The sequence below is a fragment of the Zootoca vivipara genome, chromosome 4 (genome assembly GCF_963506605.1).
Source record: "Zootoca vivipara chromosome 4, rZooViv1.1, whole genome shotgun sequence".
NCBI classification, from domain to species: Eukaryota; Metazoa; Chordata; class Lepidosauria; order Squamata; family Lacertidae; genus Zootoca; species Zootoca vivipara.
In genome coordinates this window covers 80,250,003-80,261,768 of record NC_083279.1, presented here as the reverse complement: position 1 = coordinate 80,261,768, position 11,766 = coordinate 80,250,003, and the positions used below count along the sequence as shown (strand labels likewise).

Below are 11,766 nucleotides of genomic sequence, written 5' to 3'. Positions count from 1 at the left end.
TTCTCTCACGGCACACCCAACCACCCCCCTCTCCCGCCTCGACGTTTGAATCTGCCAGCTCAGTGATTGGTCAGCTAGGAAGCGAGCCAGCCCCGCCCTTGCTCGCTTTCCACGCCTCCTCAGTGGAGGAGGTGTGTGTGGGTGGATGGAGGCCTCCTCACTCTCGCGAGAGCTTGAGACTGAAGCACGGACGAGCCTTTCGGGCGGCGCCATTTTGTTTTCCCTGCCCGAGGTGGGACCGACGGACCTGGTGTGACCGGTGAGTTGAAGAGGAGCAGCGGGAAAGGGGTTGCGGGGACGGACGGGCAGAGCGGAGGGACGGTGAAACAGGTGGGGGGGGGAGGCGGGGAAAAGGGACGGGGCCCCCTTTCCTTCTAAAGCGCCGGCAGGAGGAAGCGGGCGGGACACCGAGAAGCTGCCCAAGGTGGCCGGTAGCCACTGATAGAATTGCAGTGGAAGGAGGCAGGGACTAGTTGGTGGGAGCACTTCAGACGTGTCAGATCTGCTGTTTTTTCTTCTTCTTGTTACTAGAGCTCCCAAGATTTACCAGCCGAAGCCTAGGCGCAAAAAGCAAACGTGTAGCGTTAAAGCAGAGGACAGACCTTGAGCAGCAGAGGGACTGTTTTCCGCTACTGGAACTGAATTCGGTTCACACAGTCCTTTCACACGCTCCAGGTGAGCCTCCAGGGGGGTGGGGATCCTCTGGCCCTCAGGTTTGTCCGTGGGGCCAGCAGCGTGAGAGGTTTGCAGCGCTGTGCATTTCAGAGTTTACTTTCTACAACGTGCAGGTGTTAGAGGGCTTCCCTAGCCTTCCTGTGAGATATAGGGACAGGGCTTTATTGGTGGTGGCCCTACACTTTAGAACTACATCCCCAGGGTACAACCACTCATTGCTGGTGGTCTTTAAAATAAACATTTCTTGTGGTTTTTGTCTGATTTGTACTGTACTAAAAAAAAAACAACTATTTAGATGCTGCTGCGTTTTTGTAATTTTTATTTCATGCATTTAGAGTAATGTAAGCCGCTTTGTGCCCTGAAAACAGGGTTAAGAATAGTTTAATTCACGAGCGCAATCAGTAATAGAAAGTGTGATTTTTTTTGGTACAGGGAGAGACGGGCTTCAACTGAGTGACTATTTTCATCTGTGAATATTTTTTTTGGGATTATATTATACTCCTCTGTGTTTCTTCACATGAATCTGAGATCTCCTGGAGATTTCATGATTTTCCCCTCACAAAATCTCCAGGAACTTGGATGACCTGCAAGAGCCTCCTGGAGCCCAGGAAGCAAGGCGGAGAGCTTAAAATTAAGCTCTGTCTTGCTTCACAGTCAAGATTGCTCATCTGAGGGTGGTTCAAGTACAGTATAGGACAGGCATCCCCAAACTTCGGCCCTCCAGATGTTTTGGACTACAATTCCCATCTTCCCCGACCATTGGTCCTGTTAGCTAGGGATTATGGGAGTTGTAGGCCAAAACATCTGGAGGGCCACAGTTTGGGGATGCCTCGTATAGGAGTTTTTGGATATGAGGTGCTATCCCTAGAATGTAATCCCCGCTCAATGTACTACAGTGGTACCTCGGTTTACGAACACCTCGGGTTACAAACCTTCGGTTTACGAACCATCGGAACCCGGAAGTAAGTAACCCGAGGTTTCCGAGGTCTCCACGGAGGCATTGGAGGCAGTCCCATCTCAGCCGCCTTGAATGAGACGCGGCTGCAGCGCAGGGCACTTGCGTCGGGGAAAGGCTCCTTTCCGCGCAGTTTGCCTCTGTGAAGGCATCGGAGCGTTTCCATGGCTGCGTCCCAGTCACAAATGCTCCAATGCCTCCGTGGAGGCCTCCATAGGCCTCGGAAACCTCTTGGTAGACAGTAAAATTCATGTTAAATTGCTGCTTTAGGGGGTGTTTTTCATCGTCTTCAACAGATTAATCCACTTTCCATTATTTTCAATGGGAAAGTTTGCTTCAGTTTATGAACGCTTCGGTTTATGAACAGACTTCCGGAACCAATTGTGTTCATAAACCGAGGTACCACTGTACTGTGGGTTTGGCATAGCACAGTAGGTGGGGTTGGCATATCAGTGTGAAGGCTTCATTTAAGCTCTTCTCTGATACTTACCATAGTTTTCGATGTGGGACATTCAAATATGAGTCCCCAGCTGAAGACTGGGGCTGCATACACACAATTCATTTAAAGCCTACACACCCCTCAAGAGTATTCTGTCCAAATAATTTTTATTGGTTTTCATGTAAATACAAGAATATATAACTACAGTAACTTGTCCAGTGGTACTTTCTTATTAAGTTTTATATGCAGTACACAGCACAAGCAATATGTTTATTTATGCATTATAAATTCAAGTCTCCGCTCCACAGAGATTCTTGTGTTGTTGGTGGAATAAAAGTACAGTATCTTCTGTCCACCCCTCACAGAATCTTGAGGACCGTAGTTTACTCTCCCCCATGCTTTTTAACATCTACATGCAGCCGCTGGGAGAGATCATCAGGGGGTTTGGGCTGGGTGTTCATCAGTATGCGGATGATACCCAGCTCTACCTCTCTTTCAAATCAGAACCAGTGAAGGCGGTGCAGGTCCTGTGTGAGTGTCTGGAGGCGGTTGGAGGTTGGATGGCGGCTAACAGATTGAGGTTGAATCCTGACAAGACAGAAGTACTGTTTGTGGGAGACAGGCGGGCAGGTGTGGGGGACTCCCTGGTCCTGAATGGGGTAACTGTGCCCCTGAAGGACCAGGTGCGCAGCCTGGGAGTCATTTTGGACTCACAGCTCTCCATGGAGGCGCAGGTCAATTCTGTATTCAGGGCAGCTGTTTATCAGCTCCATCTGGTACGCAGGCTGAAACCCTACCTGCCCGCAAACTGTCTTGCCAGAGTGGTGCATGCTCTAGTTATCTCTCGCTTGGACTACTGCAATGCGCTCTATGTGGGGCTACCTTTGAAGGTGACCCAGAAACTACAATTAATCCAGAATGCGGCAGCTAGACTGGTGACTGGGAACAGCCACCGAGACCACATAACACCGGTCTTGAAAGAGCTGCATTGGCTCCCAGTACGTTTCCGAGCACAATTCAAAGTGTTGGTGCTGACCTTTAAAGCCCTAAACGGCCTCGGACCAGTATACCTGAAGGAGCGTCTCCACCTCCATCGCTCTGCCCGGACACTGAGGTCCAGTGCCGAGGGCCTTCTGGCGGTTCCCTCGCTGCAAGAAGCGAGGTTACAGGGAACTAGGCAGAGGGCCTTCTCGGTAGTGGCACCCGCCCTGTGGAACGCCCTCCCCTAGATGTAAAAAAAACCCCAACTACCAGACTTTTAGAGGACATCTGAAGGCAGCCCTGTTTAGGGAAGCTTTTAATCTTTGAAATTGGTGAATTTTAATATTTCTGTTGGAAGCCGCCCAGAGTGGCTGGGGAAACCCAGCCAGATGGGCGGGGTATAAATAATAAATTACTACTATTGTTATTACTCCTCATAGAGCTACAAGTGTCAATATTTTATTTTATTATTATTATTTTGCAGGCAAGGGATAAGCTTTAAATGTAGGGTGTGTACCTAGCCTCAAATGGTACAGCCCAGGCATAGATTCCCCTTACTGGCTTATCAGTAGTGTGTGTTGCCTCACTTGAATTTTCTATTAACTGAAGAAAATCAAGGGAAGGGCCTTTGTGGGAATCAAAAGCTGCACCAGTCTGTCCTCTACTTACACATTATCAAAAATCGGGAGATAGACCCCTGCAGCCTCTGACACATGGACGATTGCCGAAAATCCTGTATGAGATAGGTGTGCCCATTGATGTCTCGAGCTAGAAGTGAGTTTCTCTAATTCATCATAGCCATGGGTTATAGCTGCTAACTAAATAATATTGACCTCTTGTATTTGATTGAACAATATTCAAGTAATCAATGTTAACCTCCTTTGCTGTTAAAGGTATGTTTCTGACCATAGCACGGCTTCGAAACAGCATTCCTGGGAGTCAGTGGATTGGTAAACACAGACGGCCGAGGTTCGTTACAGAGGTAATGAAACAGGGTATCATTAAGAGGCTGGAAAGGGAAGCTGAAAATGAATATTGGCTGAGCCGGCCATACATGACAAAAGACCAGGAGTATCGCCACAACGTAGAACGCAGAAATTTATATCGGAAAAAAACAATGGATGAAAAAAGAGCTAAGTTTCCAGAGCACAAGTTTGCTACAGAACATCTGGGTCACCTTAATGTGACCAAGAAATGGACAGAAGCTTGAAAAACTTTAGTTGGCGTTCAGCTGCTTGCAATTGCTGACAGTGGCAACCACCAGTTATGTAAGAAGGCCTGTAAATAAATGTATTACTCTTCAGCTCTCAGTCTCTGTGTTCATTCCAAGTTACAGGTGTTTTTTTTTCTTCCAAACTTTGGTAATGCTATTCTGTCTAGAAAGGACCACCCTCTCTCCTCAAGTTGTGCCTGCAAAAGTTTCTTGTAATAACCTAATGTTCAATCCAGAGTAATGTCTAGTTATTCATTCCTCTGCTAGGTGTTATTTTCCCAGTGTTAAATCCAGACATCTCAGTTTCATTCCCTTCCCATCCTAGAAATCCAAAAGAGGTTCTCCCATTATTGTTAAAAGTAAGAGTCAGCCTTAATCTTCCTCTGGTCCACCCTCACAACTTTACCTCCAGATTTTAAAAGACAATTAAGTCCTTCTTATTTATTCCTCATGAATTTCTTCACTGTATTTATATAAGACAATGTCCACAATTGACCACAAATTAAGTAGACATTAATTTGCACTCCCCCCAAAGTACCTATATATTCCAATTTCATTTCCTGTTGCCATGGTCTTCTGTCCTTGTCATTTAGATTTTTTTCTTTCAATTTCCTGCATTTCCATTCTTTTTTCCCAAAAGTATTGCAGGAGGCATGATCACTTTTTCTTGAGATGATTCCAAGTTATACACAGTCCTCCTTCCATGAATTCCATCGCCTTCCAGTACCGTTTCCCCTTTTTTAATAGGTAGTCATAAAGTAAGCCATGGCAGGGTTTTTAAGCATTTGAGAAATATAAGACATACCCCCAAAATAAGCCATACTTCCGCGCTGTGGAAACCAACCCCCACAGGCACCTCCACTCAGTCACTCCATGCGGCCGGCACTGCAGGAGCGCGATCAGCTGTGAAGCGGCGCTCCCGCCTTGCTGGCTGCATCCCTGCACTCCGCCTTCTCGTCCACCGCCGTCCCTGCCGCTTCCGTGCTTGCTGCCACCGCTGGGCTCACTGTTTCTTCCTTGCCTGGCCCGGCCAAGGAGCTTGGAGCGCCCTGCAGCGGTGGGCAGAGCGCCTGAGCCAGTGGCCTCCGCCTGGCCCGGCCAAGGATGCCTGTCGCCCCGCCACCCGGAACTTGTGGCTGCTGCAGCACCGAGCACTCAAGAGGGCCAAGCAGCGCCCTGAGCCGTAAAAACCGTACTGGTAATAATAAAAAAGGACATCCCACCGAAAGTAAGCCACCCTGTTTTTTTTTTTTAGGAAAAGAAGTTATAAGACGGCGTCTTTAAAAAGGGGAAACACAGTATTACATTTGTTGCACTCCTTCCAGCATCAGCAATAAACCATCCTCTAGGGCTGGCAAATTATCCTTGATCATTTTTTCCAGGAGCTGTGACTCTTCAGTAATCTGTGTAAAACCTTCCTCCTGATGTAGCAAACCATCTCCAGTATGTTTTCCCAGGAGCTGTAATTCCACACTTAATGATTTGTCCATGATCATTTTCTGCATCTCCCATTTTAAATTGCTTTCTCTGTTGATCAAATAATTTTTGAAAACCTGCCACAGTTAATAGATTATTTCTTAACATACCTGCAATCTTGGGTGCTACTAGAATACAGTCCTAACCACATTCTTAGCATTCCATTCTTCCCACTGCGAGTGCAGCAGCAACCATTAATTCTCATTACTGTCAGTGCAATCACTTGTGAAACGGAGGATCAAAGATATAACAGCATAACATAGACACTTCTCAGAGATTCTCTTCTCTCTTATAAGCAGGTGCGTGTTATAAACAGCTGTATACTTTCCTCGAAACAAACTAGATACTTCCTGAAAAAAACAATTTTGCCTTCAGTCTTTCAATGACTTCTCTTCTTAAGCCAGCTTTAGGGTCATATTTCAAATTGGCATTTTTACTGACAAAGGAGTAGTTTCTTTAATTTCGTTAGTGATTTATAGCAGTTTCAAATATAACTAAAGAAAGGAGGTATGGTTAGTCTTTTCTGGATTGATCTCCAGAGATCTTTAGCAGTGCCTGGGCAATGCTGTTGTTTCTCCCACTCCTGGTCACTCACCCGTCCAATAGGATTTCTCAATCGCGTCAGCATCAAGAATATCCAGGAGTTAATCCAAATGTCTCTGTCCAGCAGAGACAAAAACGACACATAATCTCCACCGTTAGTCACCACTAAATTACATCTTTGGGGAGCTCCCAAGAGAGGTGACTAACCTGTGACAGCTCCTTCCCCGGAAGTGTATCTTGATTTTAGCTTTGTCACATTGTGTGTCCTCAGTGGTAGCATGCTTTCTAGCAGCAACCTGTCAGGGACAGAGGTAGATTACAGTGATCCATGTTTTGGGCTGGTACACTTCCATTTCAAGTATAGTGTCAATGGGACCTGCGAAATGCATGCTGTCCTAAATTGTTAGCCCTTACTAGCTAACATTTCCAGGCAAAATGGAGCCAAGTGTGGGGACCCAAAATAGAGGTGAACTCTGGCAACATCTGCCCACTGCTGTCTTTATTTAATTGGACTGACACATGAGAGATAGCCCCAACTAACTTTTGAAGCCCCTCTTCCTTCCCAAGTGATGTCCCCACTCATTTATACCCACACATAAAAGGGAATTGAAATTGTATCTTCATCACTTGCACCAATTAGAAATGCAGTTCACAAGTTAGCTCATTTTTTCAACGTATTTATTTAGTTTCTTTTGCATTCAGTGTGTCATAATCCATTTTAATGTATCATCACTTTGGCAAAGAAGGGTTTAAAGATTATGCTTTTTCCCCTTAAAAGGAGCTATGCTTAAGATATTAATGGAAGTCTGCACTTTGATATATAAAATACTCAACATGATTTAAAATTATTGGTGAAAAATACACATGAAAATATTACAAGGTGCAGATAAAAACATGAAAATTTCAGGCAAAATGATCTGTATTCTTTTATATTTAATTTATTTATAAAAGTCTGTTTAAAAAGTCACTTTAAAGTATTAATGGCAATGCTTTCTTTGTGCATAGGAAAATTCCTATCTGCAACATAAAAACAGATGCATTATTCACATTATATATCCTCTAAATAACCTCATACCAATTTAAATTTTGAGTATTTGCAAGCTTACTTAGTTACAGTGGATATACCTTTATTTAAGTAAAATCCTTGCATACACATTTGTCATAAATTCAGGGCAATGTATCTGACATACCCACTGGCAAACACACAGGTTGTGGCAGCCCTAGACATAAACTAAGGATGTCACTCTTATGGCCTTGTAATTTACACACGAGGGCAGAAGAAATGAAGACACAGTGGAGAGATGTTCTCTGTTTTGCATTATGGTCTGCAATTCTAAACCATGTATTTATATGTCATCTCTGCAGAAACCCGTAGGACTTCCTGGTAAATGCATTTAGGAATGAAGGAAAAATCTGCATTCCTTAAACCACTTTAAATAAAATTTTCCTGGTAGAATCCCAGAATTCTGGGACTACTTGGGAACTGCAGCATAATATAACTTGTACATCTGATGGTGCTTACAATTTTTGGGTGCCAAGAAAAAGGTTCCGATGCTGTCCTAACTTGACCCAAGTTATGAGTCAGTCATATCCCTGTTGGATGATCTTCTACAACTCAACTTCAGTTATTGTTCTGTAAATGTGTACAGACACTTTCCACCATTTACAAGATTCAAGTTAAGATCTGGAGAATACATATTGGATATTAAGACTGAGTTAAAGCATAGGTTTCCAACACTGATCCAAGAGATATGTTGCTAAGTAACTAGGAGCTAACGTCACATTGTGTATTAGGGCTGGCATCTTATTAAAAATAAAGATGATGTTTGGAACTTGATTGACTCTAGTAGTAGATACCAATTGTTAAGGCATTCTACCAGAAAAAAGAGTGGTTGGTAAATGAAAGAAGTGCTGCTTGTGCTGCTTTAAAAAACAAACAAAAAACAACTTCACCCCAAATCTGTAACATAAAATTGAACTCATAAAAGTGGCCAGCAAGCAACACCAGATTGTGATAAAATCAGAATTCAGCGACTCGGAAGGGGAGCTTCTTGAAACAGGAATGTGTCTGCTAGGGAATGCAAACTGTATTTACTAGCATTAAAAATCACATTGATCCTTAAATGTGACCTGCTGATGCTAGGTCATTTACTAGCAAAATGCTTTCATAAGGCATTGGAATTAAAACTAAACTGCTTTACAAAGTATATTCTTTGGTATAATTTCTCAATACTGGTCAAGATAGCTTACACATTAAACAACGCATACCATGAAGGAGAGTTCTTTTGGAACCTTTTCAAAGTAGTTTAAGGACTGCAGATCAAGAAAGTATTGAATATTGACAATTATTACCCCAATAGTGAAAAAAAGGGAATGCATTAACAGCAACGTGTGGACTTCTAACATTCACGTTAAGTGCAGATGGGCCTTTATTCCTATGTACACTCTACAAAGAGAACCCTGTTACCCATTTTACATATACATACTATAAGAAATGTGCTGCTATCGTTGACCTAACTGGTAAACACAACCCATAAATTTATGCCCTGGCTCCCAGGATATACTTGATTCCATTCTACCCTTTCCTGAAGCTGTTGAGAGTCAAAGCGCAGGTACTGTATGATGAATGGGACAAGCAAGGCAGAGCACGGCACCTCTGCTCACTTGTGTCAACACTGAAGGGGCTGTCCATTTGCTACAGTGCCTAGCTAGTGCAAGAAGTTGTAGGACCATTCTGTGGGCTGGCTGGGACATAAGAAGACAAAAAAAGCAAACCTGCCTCCATTCATCCCCACCTGACCTGGACAAGCTACATGCAAGGTGCTGTTGTGCCACATAAAGCTTATTTCCTCCATGCGCTCTGAAGCACTGATGGCAACTGCTATTTCAGGGCAGGAGTTGGGGTGAAATCCCACAGCCTTGAGTACAGAGAGTGAGGTTACCAGTTGCACTGAAAGCCCTGAGCTTGATTTATGCATTTTGCACAGGAAGGGAGTAGGATCCAGCTCTTGAGTTTGGGTTGGTCACAAAGACAGCACAAACCATTTTAGCTTTCCCTTCATTTTGTAAACTAAGCTAAGAGACAGATCTAAGAAGATCCTAAACTATTTTACAAACTACAAAATTTATTTTCAATATAATTCCCCCCCCCCAACTATCATCATGTTTCCTAAGATTTGCAAAGTGGATCCCGGTTTTTCCACTTGTATCATACATGGGATAATTTATATAAAAGGGGTTTGGGAAGAATTTAATATTTTTATGGAGCTAACAAACTATGAGCAGCTTGGACACAATTTATGATAGGGAATTAAAAGGTACACATCAAGGTACAATGATGGGGCAGTCTAACACCATACAGTGAGCCAAGATGGAACTTCAAGGCTACAATGGTCTCCTCCTTAAAGAGTATTGGAAGCCAGAATTCTGCTTAAAGAGCTGGGTGGCTGGAGATGAGGATTCTTCTGAGTCAAGCATCGAGTACTTCGCTGCCCCTTGTGAACTGATAATAAAGATTAAGCCCTCACAGTAGTTTGTTGTAGAATTATTTTCTCAGAAAAATATTTGTGTCCTAAAAGGATAGGCCTTGGGTTCAGGGTCAGTGAGACTCTGGGAGGGAGAGTAGGATCCCAGATGCCAAAGCAGGGGTTACTAGAGAACAAACCCTCTCCCTTGGGTGCATTCTTCTACACCTTACTCAGGATTTTGCTAGTAAAACTCCCTGTGAAATCCAGTCCCATAAAGTACAGTACATATTTGTTTCTTTTCTCTTAAAAAAGAAATGGATGATCTCTGAAGCTGGGCTGAAAAGAAGATGGATAAATCAATTGGGATCTTTATGCTGGGATTATCAGTCAAAAAGATTTGAAAGTAATATTCAGGTAAACATCTCGGCGGGGGGGGGGGAGGAGGAGAAAAAAATCACTTTACTGAATTATATTGTTGATATGGCTTAAAAAGACAAATTCTAGAAATTAAACTATTGGCACTTTAAAGAAACAGAAAGTCGAGGAAACTTTATTCTCCCTAACTAATGTACTATGTTGCCAGTGGGCCCTTATTTCTGAAATAATAATAATGATGATGATGCAATGGAAAAACCTTGCTTGTCTGATGTTGTATTGCAACAAAGCAAGCCTGTAGGAAGAGAACTTCAATATCAGAGAGGACTAACAGGCCAGAGTCTTGGGTTGGCTGTTTAGCAACACCTACCAATACCACTGGTTATCTGATAATGGTAGTGGAGAAAGCAAAAATGCATCATGCTGCAAGTCCACCAGATAGCGCTTTGAGACACATAATTGTACTGTGCAGTTTCAATGACCGTACTCTATGATTGTTTCACACTTTCCTCCCCTTCCCCATCCTCCTTCCATAGACTTGCTATGGAAGAAACTCCCGTATGACACCGGCATGGCATTTCTCACACGAACTTTGCAGAATTAGTTTCCTCCACCGCGGTGCAGCCAAAATGCATAGTTTCTGCACTTCTAAGAGTCTTGCATACTCTCATATCCTTCCAGGGTATTTCAGGATTTGGCCCTTGTAGTGGCTTACGTCCATGTTGCGAAAATGCACATTAAGAATCTTAAGGCATCAAACTTTCTGCTCTGCAACAGTGCTCATAAGCATCCACTGGATACTGTCAAGGATTTCGATTTTTTCATATCCTGCTAACATGCTGGCACTGTTCCATTGATATATCAGTGTCTTCCATACAAAATTAAGTAATATCCAAGCACAAATGTAGTGTAGAAACCTATATGGAAAACAAATTACATTAGTGTAATGCTGCATAAAGACAGAGATAGAAAAAAGACTACCTACTCCATATTTCGATCTATGTTGCTTCCTTGCATGACTTACTGCTTATGAAGGGCTTTGCTTTTCCCAAAATGACTGAAGCCCACCTGGGGTCTATGTGCTGCCACCTGCGTTCCACTCATACAACTTCTATCAGCTTGGTCTTGGGATGCTGGCAACTGCACTGTAAACACATTTCTATCCAAACAGGAGTTGGTTTCTGCTCTCTGAAATCTGCCTGCTGCTTTAAATCTGCTTCGGAAATAGATTTGTGGTATCTCAAATTAACCAGTAGAAAACTCATCCCCTAATCGCAGACACAAAGGAACTGATTGTGGCTACTCCACACTGAATAAACATTGTTCTGATGCTTATAGTCACCGTTTTCCAACCGTATTCATGGCTGGAATTCTAGAACTCGAAGCAGGTGCCAGGTCTGAGATCTGCTCAGATTAAAGCCATGCTCAGCATGACTGACAGCAGATGATGCCTTCTGGACAATCATTCAAACATATGTATCAAACCACAGATTGGAATATTTTCAAGTCCTTAATTGCTGCGTTTCTGACTTTACTTTTAAGACTAGGCTTTATATTTCTGGTGCATCAGCCATGCTCCATTTTCCTTTTTTTAAAAAAAAGGCTTTCAGAAGGAAAATAATCTTATTTCACAGCCTTACAA

At 43.3% G+C, this 11,766-nt stretch overlaps 2 protein-coding genes across 3 annotated transcripts in view; one reads left to right on the top strand and one right to left on the bottom strand.

Annotated features, from left to right (window-relative positions):
* Nucleotides 1–139: 139 nt before the first annotated feature.
* MRPL57 (mitochondrial ribosomal protein L57) lies at nt 140–4,353 on the top strand. Of its 2 annotated transcripts, XM_035115095.2 has the most exons (3): nt 146–259; nt 532–675; nt 3,944–4,353. In XM_035115095.2, exon 3 carries the CDS (start codon nt 3,946–3,948, stop codon nt 4,258–4,260), a length of 315 nt encoding a protein of 104 aa, XP_034970986.2. In that variant the 5' UTR covers nt 146–259; nt 532–675; nt 3,944–3,945; the 3' UTR covers nt 4,261–4,353. The 2 variants fall into 2 exon arrangements, with proteins under 2 accessions (XP_034970987.2, XP_034970986.2); XM_035115096.2 differs by lacking the exon at nt 532–675 and having other exon boundaries at nt 140–259.
* Nucleotides 4,354–4,358: 5 nt separating this feature from the next.
* ZDHHC20 (zinc finger DHHC-type palmitoyltransferase 20) overlaps nt 4,359–11,766 on the bottom strand; it is a 43,237-nt gene continuing 35,829 nt past the window's right edge. Inside the window, exon 13 of the mRNA XM_035115097.2 lies at nt 4,359–11,041. The gene's annotated coding sequence lies outside the window, so the exon portion shown is untranslated. The remainder of the gene's footprint in view (nt 11,042–11,766) is intronic.